This window comes from Aptenodytes forsteri, unplaced genomic scaffold (genome assembly GCF_000699145.1).
Source record: "Aptenodytes forsteri isolate BGI_AS27 unplaced genomic scaffold, ASM69914v1 Scaffold6, whole genome shotgun sequence".
NCBI classification, from domain to species: Eukaryota; Metazoa; Chordata; class Aves; order Sphenisciformes; family Spheniscidae; genus Aptenodytes; species Aptenodytes forsteri.
The window spans coordinates 2,871,210-2,890,161 of record NW_008795709.1 but is presented as its reverse complement, the minus strand read 5'-3'; the positions used below and the strand labels follow the sequence as shown (position 1 = coordinate 2,890,161).

The window sequence follows — 18,952 nt, the reverse complement described above, 5'->3', positions numbered from 1 at the left end:
AGTAAAAAAAGCTTTCCAGTGTTTTCCTCCTAAGCGACCTCCTTTAAACTCCCTTTTCAATAAGCTATGCTCTCTAAAGCATCAACTCTGATAATAAGGATTCTGATAGCCATCCTCAGTAGGCTGAATAGTTAGTTATAGCCGTTCAGTGAATGCCCTTGGGAAAAATCTGGCAGAGCTACTTACAAAGTTCTTTCAAATCTTTCTGCAAAATTCAGAGAGAAATCACCAAAAACAAATAGCAGGAAAAAGCAAATAATATAAAATAGCATTTTAAAAAGTATGTTAGTGATTCAGAAACAACATGGTATGTGCAACATTAGCCTACATAATTGTAAAGATCATTTGATGTTTCATCATCGTACCTTTTGCTTCACTCATATTACTGCTTTTACCTGTTGCTTATTTTTAGAAACACTGTCAGCTCTTTCAGGCAAGAACTGAGGTATCCTATTCATATACAGAATATATAACATTAATGGACCTCTGAGTACTCTTTCACTGTAAATAACCAGAGGAAATTGCAACACCTGCATTCAGTTGAGAACACACATATATATATCTCACAAACACAGTCTGGCTCATCTTAGTTAATACTGATGCTTTTGATGCACAAGCCAAGAAAGTATACCACAATATCTTTTATTCTGCTCTTCAGTTATTGTGCATCTGACAGCTTAAGTATTTGCAGGCATTACTGTCAAGTAATATATATAGACTATGTACCTGCTGCTACACTATACAGTAGTATGGGCAAGACCATTTCCTGAACTGCAGGCCAAGTTGCACTGACCGTCTCACATCCACTTTAAAGAGTTATCTGCCGCTTTCATAGCAAATGTACCTTGGAGTGAGCTACGAGAAAGAATCGGGTATCAAGCTAACACCTGAATTGTGGGGGTGATCAGGTTTGCTCTGCTTAAGCTTATTCTCTTACTGCACGTGGACCTGATCGTAAGGAACAGAGCTGTTGTAGAATTAGGGTTATTTTCACGGTCCTTTTTCAAACAAGAGGAGTACGATGTAGTAAACATTATACAGTTACACAGGAATGCTGTTTAGACAGAGAATGCTAAATCTATTTTACTAATCTTTAAAATAAACCTGTGAAGCATCTAGCATTAGGAATCTCTATGATTATTCATGCATAAGAATCATCTAACCTGTGGAAGGACTCTGTATATAGCATTGCCACACTGCGTGACCACCAGATCTCTGTCAAATATTATGTGGAAAGGAAATGCCTTGCAGAAAGTATAGGGACTGATGCGAGACTCTTGGGTACCATTTTCTTCAAATCTGTCAAGGTCTTCATAGTAGTCCTCTTCTTTAGACTCTTTCTCTTCAATTAAAAACTGAATGTGGTCACATTCCTCATTTCTCTGTTGAATAACCTAGAAAAACGAAGGAAAAAATGAAAACCTGAAAACTCTGCTACTCATTAATAACTGGAATGCTACTATGAAGACAAGAATACATTTAGAGCAGAAAGATGAATTCAAGAATGATATTTGCATCTTGAAAAATATTATATTCTAATAAGTATCTCTGATTTTAGAGAGTCTTTAAAATTCCAGGTGAATAATTATGCCTTTGCTTAGCCAGAGTTGCTCTTTGCGTGAACAACATATTGAAGATCACTCAAATACAATTTATAAAGCCTGAGTGAAATGCACATCCTGAAATCGGGGGTCTTGCTTTTACTGGTATGTGCCAGAAAACAGGACTCTCCCCTCCCCTTGAATGAACATGTGGCAAGTCTTGAATTACACAGACCACTTGAATCCTTATTTTGATGAAAGCTGTTTGCAAGGTCTGTAACACAACAGCAAACAGTGCTGACCAGAGGATGGGCGTGTCACAGTCAGCCAGAAGAAAGGTGGATGGAGCAGATGTTTGAATATACAGTCCTTACACATTCAAGCAGTGACGACTGCAAGATCAGGACCAACAGATAAAACTAAAAGCAATGACAATCTTCTCCAAGCTGCATTCCATATTAAATGAAATCACAGCAAAACCAGAGTCATCTACATCAGTCGAATCTCAAATAAGTGTCTTGAATATAGCATTTCACACTAGTAATTTTACTCAAAGTTAGTAAAAAATATTAAATTAATAGGGATTATTTTGTTTGCAGTGAGAGTCATGTATTGCAGTATAATTAAAGCTAATAACTAGTAGAATAACGTAATTTACTTTGAGAGGCTAAATTCACCTCTTCTCAAGCCTAATTAGGTTTAATGACTGGAACAGAACAATTCTATTTACACAGTATTGTTTAGCAGCAACTTTCTGGAACATGTTGCACCTGATTCTACTTTCATGTAGAGTCTGATCCTAAAGCCACTGAAGCAAAAAAAGACTTCTTAAAACCTCTAATGCATCCTGATTCTGCCCTTTGCACATAGTCTAACCACAGAGATTAACAGTTACAATATGAAAACAGAACAGATATGCACAAACATTGCACTTGATCCCTAAGATGTTTAGTTTACTAAATATTTCTCCTCCACAACTGTCTGCCATGCTAGCTGATCGGTTGGGGAGTGCTGATTCCTTTATTTGTTCCTATACAAATGGAGGAGCGTAAAAGAACAAAACAATATTTTATTGCTAATTTAATGATGCTTAATTTAAGAAGGTAGCGTTCCTTGATCTCCTATTTGATTATTCATTTAAAGGAAAGGGAGGCTTTTCTGGAGGACAGTTCAGAGCAGGAGCCTGATTTAGGTGCTCTGTACCACGTGCTGCATTAGTCTTCTCTTTCTATTGCATACGTAAGTAACTTAGAGAAAGATCAGCTTACTAAATTTACCAGCTAATATGGGTATCTAAAGCTGGATGTATGACCCAGTTCAAATGTTAATGATGATAAAACCTAATTTCCTCAAGAAACTGTGTTGGTAATCCATATGGCAGTGTGTGGCAAAGAGAAGTGGGAAATTGTGAGTTAATAAGAGGTAAACCTCGGAAAGAGTATGTGGTGGTCACTTGAGGAAAACAACTTATGTGGGTTTGTCTAGGAAAATGGAACATAGTAGATGGAGACCTAGTTTTCCTCTGAGTTCAGGGTTTAAAGGTTCTCCATGTCTTCCTCTTCTTTTAAATCATTATCTCTGAAATTGTGAGAGACTGTGGCCATACTGAGGATTGACAGAATGCAGTTACAGTCTTAGTTCTTACTTTCTATCACTCATACACACTCCCACAGGTTTTATTTTATTATTACTATTATTGTGGCCAGGGATAGCTGAGATTATACACAGTAACCTTTTTCAGATTGTGTAGAATTATCACTAGAATTGATCTATGCTTCCAGATCATTTCCAGTCTTGGATCTTACTTCAAAGGGTTGCTCTTGCCACAATTGGAAAAAAAATGCATACTTTGGATGAAAAGCTTCTTCATTAGGCAAAACAGTCCTAAAATTAATTTTTAAAGATCTAATAATTTTTAAGGAAATGTTCATATTAACAGCACATCACCTTCCAGAGATATTATCACCTAATGATCATTTTAGTCACTGCATACTAGTATTCTGTTACCAACCTGCACCTGTACTTATAGGGTTTTTCCTGCTACCATGCAGCACCTAACAGATTTTTCATAACTTCCCATTTTTTTCCATTTATTAGAAATGAATGATGCATCAATAAACAAAACTCAAGTGTTGGTTAAAAAAAACCCACCCATAAAAATAGAACTGCTACATGCTTCAAGACGTCCCCTCCCCTTCAACACGTGTCGAGGACACACAACCCGCCACAGATCCTACAAGCTTACACAGTGATGAAGTCAGTCATCACACACGATGTGCTATTTTCCTAACCTTTATAGATTAGAACTGTGTCAGTAACAGTACAAAGCTGCAAATTTCCCAGGCATCTTCAAGTTCATTTGCAACACTATTTTTGACCAGTCTCCAGGGCATCTAGAAATGCTTGTTGTACTAGCGCATCACATTAGTGCAGCAAATGAACAACAGGCCAAACACATGGAAATGTGTCAGATCTACAAGATAGCCACAGCGCCAGCTGCACACTCCTGGTAAACCTGATATGCTGTGGACGTGGCTGGTTTACTGAATTTGATTCTGGTCATCCATGCACAGACCCTTATTAACAGAAGCTACAATCATACCCCTCTCCACGCTAAGAAAACGACTGATTCATCCTTAAAAAGCTTTCCATTAGATATGTAATTTCATGATGTCTTTTCTGTTCATATCATTTATGCACGATCTAATCTTCCTATCTCATGATTTCATCCACTTTGTCAGCAAATTTAAAATGAGCACTTCTGGCCATTAACATAATATGTTACATTCTGTCCCTTCACCCTTGTACCTACAGATCCAATCTAACTGGCCAGGTACCTGGCATAAAGACCTGCCCTAGATACTCTGCAGTAAGCTTAACTAGAATAGAACTTATCTATTGTTTCATTCTGCAAGCAAAGTTTTCAAGCCACAGTATTTCAGTATCATTTAAATATTGTTGAAGAAGCCTCTGTTAAATGCTTGACAAATGAAAGTTCAGTGACAGAAGCAACAAAGCCAGGAATCAAGTCTAATTCTTCCTTCCCCTGCGGTCTTAGCTGGTAAAGTGACATCAGTTCACCACGTCTAAGAGCTCAATCACCACAGTAACTGCAGTTAAAAACTGAAGGGAAAAATCACTCTCCTGGTTTCAAAGAGAATATATAACATCTAACTGCTAGCCTGCCTGTGCTTTCCAGAAGATGTATCTTCAGAGTTTGTCCTTGTTTAGCCAAGTGAAAAGTCACACCAATATTTCAGGGAAGGACAACTCAGAGAACAGTTATTTTAAAATGACTTTGTGGTTTAGTATATTTGGTGAGCTTCACACAAGATATTAAATCAAGCAGTATCACTGTGATATAGCGTGTATAGCAAACACATGCTATCTGTTAAACTTTCATTGATGTATCTACAAGACAAGACTCAATTCTATAGATACGAGCATGTCCCCAAGATACACTCGTATCTCAGCATGGGGGAGGGACAGAATATCCTTGGACAGGAATCTTTTTCCATCAGATTGTGAAGATTAATACAAAGTCAGGTTTTTGCCATTTAAAGGTCAATACAGGATGAAATTCTTGATGTCTTCTGATCAAAACTGACTCTGCAATGCTACTTGACAAATTTCACTGCAGCTGTTTCAGGGTGATCCTGAGGCAAAGCAGTTCACTGTGGAAATGGTACCAACTCTTAGCTCTGCACACCCAAAGTTAAAACTGCGGGGATGTCTCCACCTGGCAGCTGGTTTCAAGGCAGAGACTCTCACTGCACCAAACCTCTGAGCCTGGAGCTAGTGAAGTTTCCTGCTGCCCTTGTGTCAGAATTAGAGGCTGATTATGCTCCACAATTGACTTATCTTCATACACAGCTAGCATTTTAATGTATGGATCAGTACCGCTTGTCCTCTGTAACAAATATCTAAGTAGCTTTTAGGTCAGCTCTCCAACTGGTCACATTCTGGCTTTGTTTTTTTATATTGCCATTAGTAATGAGACAGTCAGAAATTACCATCTTGTCAAGGATTTCCCCTGGCCTTTTCTCACTTGATATTGTAAATCATCTTCGCTGTCTAAAAGAAAGGTTTTGATAGTCTGCTCTCAGATAATAACAAAACTGCAGAAGTCTGTTTGCCCAACAGATTTTTGGGCTTTGTAGGATTGTACAACATTCCTCGTTGACCCGTACCATTTGTAGCCTTGAGGGAGTCTCTGTCCTGACTTCACCTTCACAGGTCACCCTCATTTATACGCAACCAACCTCTGACAAGTGAAGCAAGAGAAGGCATAGCCAGAAGGCTGCTAACAGAGATCTCATGCCAAAGCTGGTCATCAGCACCATGAAGATTTTTAGTTCTTTTACTGAGACTGGCAGAACTTAAATATTCTTCGTGTGTTCTCAAAGTCAGCAACAACTCTTGGGACAATCCCTGCTGCAAAAATTATATAGTCTTAGCTCTATTTAAATAAAAATGGATTACTGTATCAGGGAAGATAAGACAAATTGGATTTGAACTAATTAATCAATTAATGTCAACCTAGGCTTTCTTGAACTATTCAACTGGAATTGTGAATCCAAGTTCAAAACAAATTGCCTTCCTTTCAGTGCTACCAGAGTTTAACAGCGACAAACTGAGACCTTTTATTTTTTTTCTTGCCTTCAGCACACACATACCCTAGGTGTTAAAAGAAAAGGCGCATTTCCTGAAGGACACCATTGTGGAAAAAGAAAGCTCTACTGTATTTCAGAAGAACATGTATATACATATATATATGTATGTATATATAAAATAGTTCTGTGTGAAACTGCAGAAAGGTGATAAAATTAAACATTTTTTTTTTCCATTTAGCTATTTCTCCACCCAAAGAAACAATTTGAGACAAAACACGAACAATGTGTTTTTCTCAATATTTATTTTTCCTCTTGTGATCAGGAGATTTCTTAGGTTTTCTCTTTAGGTTGAGGGAGGTGATCCCTCCCCTCTACTCAGCACTGGAGAGGCCACACCTGGAGTGCTGTGTCCAGTTCTGGGCTCCTCAGCACAAGAGAGACATGGAGCTACTGGAGCGAATCCAGTGAAGGGCCACTACAATGATTAAAGCACTGGAGCATCTCTCGTAAGAGGAAAGGCTGAGGTAGCTGGCACTGTTCAGCCTGGAGAAGAGAAGGCTCAGGAGGATCTTATACTTGTGTACAAATACCTGAAGGGAGGGTGCACAGAGGATGGAGCCAGGCTCTTTTCAGTGGTGTCCGGTGCCAGGACAAGAGGCAATGGGCACAAACTCAAACACAAGAAGTTCTGTCTGAACATCAGGAAACGCTTTTCTACTGTGAGGGGGACTGAGCGCTGGCACCAGTTGTCCAAAGAGTTTGCAGAGTGTCCATCCTTAGAGATAGTTGAAAGCTCTCTGAACACGATCCAGAGCAACTGGCTCTAGGTGGCCCTGCTTGAGCAGGGAGAGTTGGACAAAATGACCTCCAGAGGTCCCTTCCAACCTCTGCCATTCTGTGATTCTGTGTAACCCATGAAACAAAACCTAACCACTTAATAAAAACAGTATGATTGTAAACAATTAAGATCTGCTACCACCTTCACAGAAACTGGTAATATGTAAGACAAATTCAAGCAAAATTTCATGAAAATACAGACTTAGAAGCACGCATTCTCTCAAGCAGATTTATGTAAGCAGTTGTTCTAAACAGCCAGAGAAGAAAAGTGGATAATAAATTATTAAACGTCAAATTGCAGATATCAACTTTACCCTAATATAAAGAGAACTTACTAAAACAGTCCTGTGTTGGATCGTTATGTAAATGCTTTGGATAAAGAGATTTGGAAGGACAACTTGGGAATTTCAGCTCTGTTCTCGCAAGTCAGAAGGCAACTCCCACAATAACATCAGGAACTTAGGGCTAGGCACTGAGGCTCTTATCAGTTCCAAAAAAATTCTTCCTTAAGCAAAATTCTAACTAAAGTCCAAACCAAAAATTTTACAGAAGAGGCATTGATTGGCCTACAAAAACTGAGGGGATGAAAAGCAACTCCATTGTTTTTCTGTGCTGTCCTATTTCAAACAATGCATTACTAAGTCTGAAACATGAAAGCATTAATTTACTAAATTATGAGGCAAGGGATTGAGATGAAAGAAGTTGGTCAATTTTTTTCTCCTGTTCTCATTTTTTTGAACAGTGTAAAACTAGCCGGGTACCACAGTGGGAGACTTACTCTGCTTTAAAACCCTCACCCTGTACCATTAATGATTAATAGTTGACCTGTGGAGTAATGGAGGGAGACTTTCATTGTCTGTGTGGATAATCTGCAAATGTTGGCACTCTCACCTTACAGAAACAAGTAGCTGATTATTCTCTGCTTATCTACCACTGAAGTTTGTGAGTACCTGTGGAATAAAGCACTATTTAATGTCATGGAAGGTGTCAAAAGCCAGGCTTTATTAACCAGCAGAGACAAGAAAAAGTTCAGGGTTGAGGGCACATAACTTTCTAATGGCGACAAGGGAAAAAACAGCATAACAGACAAAATAAAATACAGACAATATGCACTTCCTTCAGTTTAGAGATAATACTAATTTTTAGGCACCTATGTGCTTTTGGCTCAGACAGTCTGGAAGAATAGTTTGGATTTAAATTAAACTTTGTGCTCACTTACAATAGGTTTGACCAATGCTATTAAATTTCTATTTAATTACAGTACAACAGTAAAATTGCCAGAAAAGCCTAACAAAGTCAAATGAAAATGACAAGTAAATTTAGAATCAATATTTAAAACTCTTTGGAACATATATTATTTGTGGGAAGTCCTAGATGGATATCAGTACTGTCCAATACAATCTTCTCAACAAAGTAACATTCAGATTGAGGGCATAGTTTGTCAAAAGTTTGTTCTGGTAGCTGCTTTGCACAACCCAGATTTCTCCTCTGCCACACTGATCACTTTTGTCTCTGCATGACCCTTCAACTATGCTGGCAGAACTCTCTCTGATAGACAGAACACCAAACCACATAAAGGAACAGATGTGGCTAAAAATAACCCAGAAAAAAACCCTGTTATTTTGAACCCAGTTCATTTCCTCAGTCTAGTTTATTTTATAGCTTCACAACAGCTGGAGAGACACAGCTGAAGAAGCTGTGGTAGGACAAGCTTGAGCCGTAAGAGAAGGAGGACTGCATAAGCTGGCTGTGCTACCAAAAGAAATGCTTGTCAAGCAACAGCTTCAGCACTCTTGCAGCCAACTTTCCAACATGCTCCTCTTTGTCTGTCTCAACACTTTGAATAAACAGGGACCTAAGAAGAAGATTGTTTTGATTCTGTTGCATCCTTCGATCTGATTACTAACACCTGCTGTAAAAGTTTGAACTATGGATTTCTACAAAGTATAATCTAAACAAGGACATCAAGTATATCACCATCACTATACAGAACTAGCCATTCACTATAAACCTGAGCTAGCTTATAACAAGAAACCTAAAAGGCAAATACTCTGATATAGCAGTACAAAGACCTTTGTCATTGGGTTCCTTGTAAATCTCTTATCTGAGCAAGATCATGTTTTTGTGATACATTAATGAAACTGGAACAGATTTTCTGAGCAAGTATACAATGAACTGTGCTAGAAATGTAATATGACTAGGGAATAGTTAAAAAAAAAAAAAAGAATGCTTGCTGTACCTGCTTAGATTCTTTTCTACTTGATGAAAAGTATTTTATATCAGTTGCAATATTTCTAACACCAAAAGGCTTTTATTTGCTGTTTTTCCCCAGATATACCTGCACCTTGGATCAAGCTCCGATTTTATACCATTACATATGCAAGGCCTGATCAATTAAATCTTTCTGTTGCTTTGTATGGACACAAAGCAGAAGCCTCTTTCCCATTTCACAAGTGACTTAGCACACATGACATTAGGTAAACTCTGTGACTGAGGAAGATTTTTCCACTGCTGGGGCTGTAGGTGTATATCCAGCCACACTCCCACACAATGGTAGTACGAGACCCACAAACACATCTTGGTTCTGGGACGGGCCTGGCATGCAGGCTGGGAGGAAAACACTCTGCTCGCCAGCAAGGCCTCATCAACGCACATCAGCCTCACAGTCTGCACACAGATGAAGAATCTAGGACGCAGAGACAAAATGTCCGTGTTCTCAGAGAACACAGTAGACAGTAAGAAATATATGCCAAATATAAAACAAAGTGGAAAAAAGCACACCAAATAACCCAGTACCTAATTTCTGTACATGTCATCTCCTTCTTTGAATAAAGGATATTGTTCTGAACTGCTCCCGATTGGGTCTGTTTGCAAATTAGTGCTGGCCTTCTCAGCACGTAGCTGACCTGTCCTTAAAGCAATACAAATGATGATGGCTCTTCCTGAGTCTGTACTGATGCCATTGCTTCACAGAGGACAGCAACAATGAAAATGATTGTTTGCCATTACTTCACTTTTGATTTTCTTGATTTTGTCCTAATGACATAAACTTCCAATGTGTACATCCCTTCAGACATTACCTTCATATCTATTTCTGTACCGTGGATCTGTTGAGCTACTGTTTTGATGATTCCAATGACAATATCCTGGAGACCTTCTCTTTCCGAATAGTAATGCAGAATGAGTCCCTTCCCCTTCTCCGCATCAGTGCATCTAAAGGAAGGGGCTCGCATACCCGGGTAAATAGTAGCAAGGTGGTCATGCAAAGCATCCAGGTTCTGGAAGAATAAATTAAAAACATGATTATAAGGCATTCACTTACTAGTTCTGAAGACTATTCTAGACTATTCTGTCTAATCTGAACATTTCCTTTCTCCTACTGCTCACACTCCCTGTGCATTTGCCTTATTATTTGTAGAACTGTCATCATAGCAGGCTTTTCAGGTAGCTCGCAATGTTCTTTCCATCTGCTGTGGCAATATTTGGACAATGAATGGCATCAAAATTAGCACTATTAAAAATTACTCCAGCTAGTAAGAATTTGTGCTTGACTATGCTGTATTTTGAAACACTGCAATGATTAAAGACCTTGTGTGTGTTTCTCAATCCAGTACCTCATCCATTTTCATCCCTTCCAAATTCTAGTCTCTATAAGCTCCTCTTCTGATGTGAATTTAGGTGTCAGATACAAATATGCATGTCTGAATAAACATGAATCTTTTTCCTTATTCTGAATGAAACAGGCTAGTTCTGACACCATAACAGTCAACCCAAGCTTACAGGGTCTGACAAAGTCTCAAATTTGAAGTACAGATTTAAATTATTAAAAGACAAACCTCAAATACATACTTTCTTTGAGAATAATTGAAAAAAAATCCACAGGATACATAGAACATATCACAGCTGCTGTAATAATGTCTCAGAACAGGTTATTCAAGAAAGGGAACAGGTCTTGTATTTTTCCAGCTGATGTCCTGGACGTCTTACATATTTAACTTTAAATTTTGACCAGACAAATTGCTATCTGGAGAGGAAAGCTAAATGATAAATTGATAGGCATATCTAATAAGGACAAGAAAGAGAACAAAGAAATCAAAATCACACTTAGAACACAACCCTAGCTCCAACTTTGATTATGAAGCAATTATCAAGGCTCCAGTTTGCTATTTACTGTATATTTAACACAGAAAGAGCAACCTAGAGCAACCTTGCTGAATAGTGTTGCAATCCACATAATTATTTACCTATGTTGTAAAATTCATACAACTCCTTTACATCTGAAGTCCAGAACATTACTGCATATTTTAAATGTTGTTCTCCCACTCCCCCAGGTAACTGCTAGCACCAGGCTTTGCATATTGTTTTCTGCCAGCACAGGGAGAATTGAGGTGGAAATATTTTCAGTGTGCTGTCTGGGCCATTCTCCACCTTTCATGAGCATCTGTCCATCATCAAATTTGTGGAAGCATACTGAACTTGATTTCATGTGAGCTGTGAAGTGCTTGAACAGCTGTCTCTTCTCCTGGGAGGCCTCCAGAGGAAATGAGACTCTTAGAAATGAATTTGATAGAATGCACTCAGCCTGGAACTTCCTCCTTCAGTTTTTTAGTTTGTTTCAAAATCATGTTTTTGTTGCTATATCAACATCTCCAAATGTGGTGCATTGAAGAGGCAACAATCTGGGAGACAATTCATTCCAGCTGTTAGTGGGCACTCAATTGCAAAAAGTATAATGCTTGAAGGCAAATTCTGTAAGAACTTTGCAGGGTTCAAGACAATGAAATTGGAAGAGACTGCTTTGAAAGACTGTGGATGAGAAAAGAGTGAGAGAGCTGACTGGCTCCCAGGGAGTGCCCCACAATCTCCTTAATCGGTGCAGAACTGCTCTTTCAGTATACATGCCTCAGAAACAGCTGGGATATATTGACCTTTTGGAAAAAAACTCTTAAGGAGATACATGGGAAAAGACAATAATCTTCCAGTTACACAGTCATCAACACCTGAAGAATTTCAAAAGGAGTTTGTTACGGGAAATGGCCAATGTCAAGGACAGAATTTTTTTAAGATGATTGTCTAATTATTATCATTTAAGTCTGGCACAAGTGTTGCTAACAAAGGACAGTGCCCCATTCTACAAGATCACTTTGCCACTCTACTACCCCATTACTGACTTTGTCCAAGCAGTGTCACAGGCGAGCCCATGTGATATGCCCTTCAGTCTTGACTCTCTAATCATCCAGAGTGAGGGACTTGCCCCAGGATGTATTGCAGCTGCTTTCCAGTCCCCAATGTGTCTTTCGTCCCTATGCATACAGATTATGGGGTGAGCAAAGAGGTTATTGTATTCAGAACCTTGCTACAACACATAGTCAAGAAGCAGCAGAGATGTGCTTCCAGACCAAGGAGCTGAAATCACTCCCAGATCCTGTCATTTGGACATTGTCATCGTCACTCCCACTCCTATTTTTTGTTGTGTTTGATCCACTCTAAATTGATATTGCAGCTTCTGGAAAAACAAATCTGTCTTTTTTTCTAGTTTGTTCACCTGCTGTGGGCCAGAGGTGCAGTCAGGTACAGATAATAATAGGTTAAGCTCTCTCCCTGAATTGTTGGCTCCTAGACTGCTCAGATGTATGCCAGAGCTTGCGCTGGGACCAGAGACACAAATTCTAGAGCTTTGTAGAGCAGTGATCAGCTCCACGGTGAAACACAAAGGGATCTCCAAGCAAGAACAAGCAGTGATACTAAATCAGGCACATCCTGGCCTGCCTAAAAGGAAAAGAGTTGTGATTGGCACCTGAAATACAAAGATATGCTGTTCAGCTCTGTGTGGTACAGAGCATCTGGAAACTTTTCTAGAAGAGGAATTAGTCCCCTGAAATTTATTGCACTGCCATTATGAACAACTAAATAGCCATGTAAATGATTCCCTAAATGAGAGAACTAACCACTACTCCAATGTTTGATTTTCATTCAGTAGAAAGCTACTGAACATAACATAAAAGCACACTTTGGGTTTCTTAGGAGGTACCTCTTTTCACATTGCTTCTTTTTGGCACAGTGTCTTTCAATATGATTTGCATTTTTCCAGGCCTGTGTTTTTCATAGAAAGTATAAATATTAGATTTAGTTGCTCTTTTTCCTCTTTCATGAAGCTTGAAGTACCTGTGTTTCATCTACGAATAAACTACATTTTCTCTGAGATGTCAAGGGAAACAGAGCATAAAATATGAGATTTATTTTCACATGCTTTAAAAAGCTGCAGCCCTCAATTATTTCCTATATCCTGGACTCAGTACAGATTTCAAGAAGCACCTTTTGGAACTCTATTATGTATTTTAAGAATCTGACAAATGTTCAGCACACTAAAACCAATCTGCACCTATTTTTGTAGTAGGTATATAAATCAGTTTCCTGACCTAATCTGACTGCTGGAAGATGCAAAAATAATAAATCACGGATAATGTTGATTTTCCATCATAACAAAAAGCTAAAAAGTATACTTCTGGCACAGCTACTAATACATTAGTTCTGTTAAAATTTACAGAAGTATATAATAGCCAATGTCATCTGTTAACACTGAAATCCAAAGCAAGCAGCTTAAAATATTGTCATTAGAAGAATACAAATGTAAGCTGTTCACACTTTTATAGAGGTTTGGTGTGCACTATAAACGTGTCCAGTCTTTTCATCATCACACATGGTAAGGAATGGAAAGAGAAGTATACTACATGGAAAAGGGGATGAGGGAACGGAATAGGGAAGGACTGGCCCATCCATGTGTACCCAAAGTGATGGAGCAACGGGACAGCTACACCTTTTTTTTCCTCCTCCCCTATTCTTGCCCAACCCTAACTACAATTTCAGTACATGAGTCTCAGAATCATAGAATCATGGAATAGTTTGGGTTGGAAGGGACCTCTAAAGGTCATCTAGTCCAACCCCCCTGCCGTGGGCAGGGACATCTTCAACTAGATCAGGTTGCTCAGAGCCCCGTCCAACCTGACCTAGAACGTTTCCAGGGATGGGGCATCTTTAAAAATTACATTTCTCTGAAGACTTCCTTTGAGGGCAGCCTGTGAATGAAGCTATGAAATATAAAGGATGTCACATCCCATAGACAGACAACAGTATACAGATCACACATGGTTTGCACAAATCACACATGGTATGCATATGTTGGAGCATACACATACCCTGTCTATGTGCCCAGCAATTACAGTCCGTGGGACTTGTACAAGAAATCTGGGTTGACTACATCTAGGATGCTCTGGAATAATCCAGGGTTTGGGGCAGGTAGTGAGACACAGAAGTAAATATTCTAGTAATCCAGCAAACTATGCACTCTGCTCTTTTCACTTATTATTGCTGGAAAGATTTTAAGGGAACAGATGACAAGAGGCTGCTAAATTTCCACTGAAAATCAATAGAGATTTGACACTCAGCTTTTGGGCAATCTTCCGTGAAATCTTAATCAGTTCAGTGTTTTTAAACTCATTGCAGCACACAGTTCTCTCCAAGAGTGATATATATCACAGATCTTAAATCCAAAGTGGTTTATGAAGTGAACGATTTTCAGGTGACAAAAAAAGAAAGCCTATTTTTAGTTGCTCTTTTTCCTCTTTCATGAAGCTTGAAGTACCTGTGTTTCATCTACGAATAAACTACATTTTCTCTGAGATGTCAAGGGAAACAGAGCATAAAATATGAGATTTATTTTCACATGCTTTAAAAAGCTGCAGCCCTCAATTATTTCCTATATCCTGGACTCAGTACAGATTTCAAGAAGCACCTTTTGGAACTCTATTATGTATTTTAAGAATCTGACAAATGTTCAGCACACTAAAACCAATCTGCACCTATTTTTGTAGTAGGTATATAAATCAGTTTCCTGACCTAATCTGACTGCTGGAAGATGCAAAAATAATAAATCACGGATAATGTTGATTTTCCATCATAACAAAAAGCTAAAAAGTATACTTCTGGCACAGCTACTAATACATTAGTTCTGTTAAAATTTACAGAAGTATATAATAGCCAATGTCATCTGTTAACACTGAAATCCAAAGCAAGCAGCTTAAAATATTGTCATTAGAAGAATACAAATGTAAGCTGTTCACACTTTTATAGAGGTTTGGTGTGCACTATAAACGTGTCCAGTCTTTTCATCATCACACATGGTAAGGAATGGAAAGAGAAGTATACTACATGGAAAAGGGGATGAGGGAACGGAATAGGGAAGGACTGGCCCATCCATGTGTACCCAAAGTGATGGAGCAACGGGACAGCTACACCTTTTTTTTCCTCCTCCCCTATTCTTGCCCAACCCTAACTACAATTTCAGTACATGAGTCTCAGAATCATAGAATCATGGAATAGTTTGGGTTGGAAGGGACCTCTAAAGGTCATCTAGTCCAACCCCCCTGCCGTGGGCAGGGACATCTTCAACTAGATCAGGTTGCTCAGAGCCCCGTCCAACCTGACCTAGAACGTTTCCAGGGATGGGGCATCTTTAAAAATTACATTTCTCTGAAGACTTCCTTTGAGGGCAGCCTGTGAATGAAGCTATGAAATATAAAGGATGTCACATCCCATAGACAGACAACAGTATACAGATCACACATGGTTTGCACAAATCACACATGGTATGCATATGTTGGAGCATACACATACCCTGTCTATGTGCCCAGCAATTACAGTCCATGGGACTTGTACAAGAAATCTGGGTTGACTACATCTAGGATGCTCTGGAATAATCCAGGGTTTGGGGCAGGTAGTGAGACACAGAAGTAAATATTCTAGTAATCCAGCAAACTATGCACTCTGCTCTTTTCACTTATTATTGCTGGAAAGATTTTAAGGGAACAGATGACAAGAGGCTGCTAAATTTCCAGTGAAAATCAATAGAGATTTGACACTCAGCTTTTGGGCAATCTTCCGTGAAATCTTAATCAGTTCAGTGTTTTTAAACTCATTGCAGCACACAGTTCTCTCCAAGAGTGATATATATCACAGATCTTAAATCCAAAGTGGTTTATGAAGTGAACGATTTTCAGGTGACAAAAAAAGAAAGCCTATTTTTTCTAGAAATCATGCTTTAGAGAAGTCACTACATTTCTTCCACGCTATTGAAAAATTGTTTTCGGTTTTGTTTTGTCTTACAGTGCAGCGTGACGCTGTTCTGCAGTTAGGAAAGCACAAAAATTGACTTAAACACTGCTGCTCTATCCCACCCTCAGTTCATGGATGAAGGATAATGTCTTAGAGATAAGCTGTGTATAAGCCCTAGCTCTGTACATAATGTACAAATAGAAATAACCAGTATCTATAATTAGTCAAAGAGAAGTTAGGAGAAGAAATATCCTACAAATTGGGAGACCACAATTTCTGTTAGTATAAACAAGGTAAGTCTTTTTACTTAACACACACAGACAATTTGAATTGCTGGGTTTTTTCATGTCTCATGTAATCCATACCTTTGTTACATATGAAAACTCCTGTTAAAAACTTTTCTTTGGAATTTCAAATGAAATTTCAGATTTATGAATGCCTCTGCAACCCCAGCTTACCTGCCTTCTCACTCCTTTTTTATGAAATTGAACAGTCAAAGATGCTATGGGAAAATTATTACTCTATCAGGTAACTGAATAATATATTAACTGAGAAGGAAAGAGAACAACAATGCCAAAACTGCTAAGCAGTAGAAAGCTCTATAGAATACAAATACCAAGGAAGAAAGTTTTCAGACACCTCTCCACAAATAACTGGAAGATTATACAGTACAACTTATATCTCCAAATCTCAATCCAATCTGTTGACTAGACCATACTTCTGTCTGGTATCTGAAATAATTCAGCACAAAATTCTTACCTGCAAAAACTCTCTGACATTTGAGCCCAAGACACGTAGAATTGTATCATAACCAGATTCTTGACAAAACACAAAAAACATCTTCCCAAACATTTGAAGAATTTCCCCGGCATTTAGATCTAGTTAAAACAGGAAAATACGATTCAGTCCAAACACTGCATTTCACTCATTTTGCTTACTACTATATTTTTTTATACATAAATAAGAAAGACAGTACCTAAACTCTACCCAGATCCAGTAGGTCAAGAATATGAGAAAAACAAGATTCAGGGTCCACATGGCAAATAATGAGTATTCAATACAGGAATTTCATTAGGATTTACCAATCACCATCATGACTTTGTCGCATTGTGCATTTCGCGCATGTATAGCATTTTAGATTTTGATACAGATAAGAAATCACTACTTGAAAATAAAGGAACTCGGTTGTTAGTAGTGCTCGCCTCAGGGGAGTTACTTCTGGTTTACAATAGCATGAAACCACATCAGCTGCTCCAATTCAACATAACTACTACAATCATCATGGTCTTATGGGTTCTTGGCTAATTACTGATTCAGAACAAATTCATACCGCACTTGGGTCTGCCAATAAAATAATGCTGATGGGCATAATTCTACCTTTTAAATTCCAGACCAGAGCTGCAATGATTGAAAATGAATGAGACCCAAATCAATGGCAGATATGAAATGAGATGTGCCCATGCCACAAACATTTCTGTAACTCAGCATGCTTGTTCAGCAGAGAGATCAAGGATTCATTCACGGGCTGCTCTTGCAGCAGTGGCTGAAACCTGGGTGTATTGGCAAGGTAGTTATAGCGGTATATTGTTACTTCATGACTGCTTGTAATACTGACCATGCTCTGTGGATGAGGTATATTACTGCAGTTTAAGGTGTACCTATGACTTGGAATACTTTGGAAGTAATAAAAATCACTTCAAGTAATAAAAGGAATAAAAACTTCTTAGATAAATAAAAAAAATAAAATCCTTTCTTCCGAGATTTTAAAAAAATTCTCTTTGACCAATACCCTGTTTTAACTTGCTCTGTGCTAAATCCTGTTTCTCTCTGCTACATGAATTTTTTTTTGGGGGGGTTATATTTTATGTGATGAATGGGCAAAGAAGATATCTGTATTACTTACTAAGGACCTTGCTTGCAGCTGCAACCAGATCATAGGTTTTGGAATCATCGTAAATTATTCTGACAAGAAACTGTCCTTCTTCATCCAGCTGTGCCTCCTTCCTAAAAAAAAAAAGAACAAAATTTTTTTGGTTGAGGGAGAAGAATCATATCGATAAATCAATTATATATTGCTTGGTATTAGACTTTTAAATAAAATAAGTTTGTAGGTTCTACCTTTAAGAAGTTACTTAAGACAGAAAATTAGGAATAAATCTGTTCCGTACCTCAGAGTCATTAAGGTACAATACAAATATTTCAGACCATATCTGTTCTGAAAATAATAATTAGCTGTGAGAAAATAAACACAATTTTTCAGTACAAAGCCTCACAAAGAAGTTGCTGAACTAATAAAGACAGAATTTGCATTTTAAAATAGGGGAATATCCAATAATCCAGCCCAAGATGGGCTCTTTAAACACTTTTTAAGCAAGTGTTTTCATTCCTTCCAATTTTGATTACACTTTATTTACAAAAGGCATGGGATATTTTTAACAACCATTTGCACACATCTTCAAAGAGGAATCTAAAATCCAGATGTAGGTACCTAATCAAATACCTTTTTTTCAGAATTCTGCACATGCCCAGTAGCTAGAAACAAAAAAAAAAGGATGCTAGGATTTTGTAAGGCCTTGTTCTCACATTGCACGTCAGCTCTTCATGAGTAAAGTGTCACCACTTAGCTAAAGCACAATGAAAATATACATTTCTTCACTAAAGGAAACAATTCTCAACCCCAGGTCTAAGACAAGACTCATGCATACGTCATGTGCACACTTACTACTGATGCTAAGTAAAAAACCAAAACGACTCCTTTTTTTTTTCAGGATCATTTATAGAATCATAGAATCATAGAATCATTGAGGTTGGAAAAGACCTCTAAGATCATCGAGTCCAACCGTCGACCCA

At 38.2% G+C, this 18,952-nt stretch overlaps 1 protein-coding gene across 1 annotated transcript in view; it reads right to left on the bottom strand.

Annotated features, from left to right (window-relative positions):
• GUCY1B3 (guanylate cyclase 1 soluble subunit beta) overlaps positions 1-18,100 on the bottom strand; it is a 30,034-nt gene extending 11,934 nt beyond the window's left edge. The window contains exons 1-4 of the mRNA XM_009283325.1: positions 18,006-18,100; positions 16,862-16,980; positions 10,072-10,269; positions 1,164-1,394 (exon numbers count right to left, since the gene is read on the bottom strand). Coding sequence (XP_009281600.1) covers positions 1,164-1,394; positions 10,072-10,269; positions 16,862-16,954 — 522 coding nt within the window. The 5' untranslated portion in view covers positions 16,955-16,980; positions 18,006-18,100. The remainder of the gene's footprint in view (positions 1-1,163; positions 1,395-10,071; positions 10,270-16,861; positions 16,981-18,005) is intronic.
• Positions 18,101-18,952: the final 852 nt, after the last annotated feature.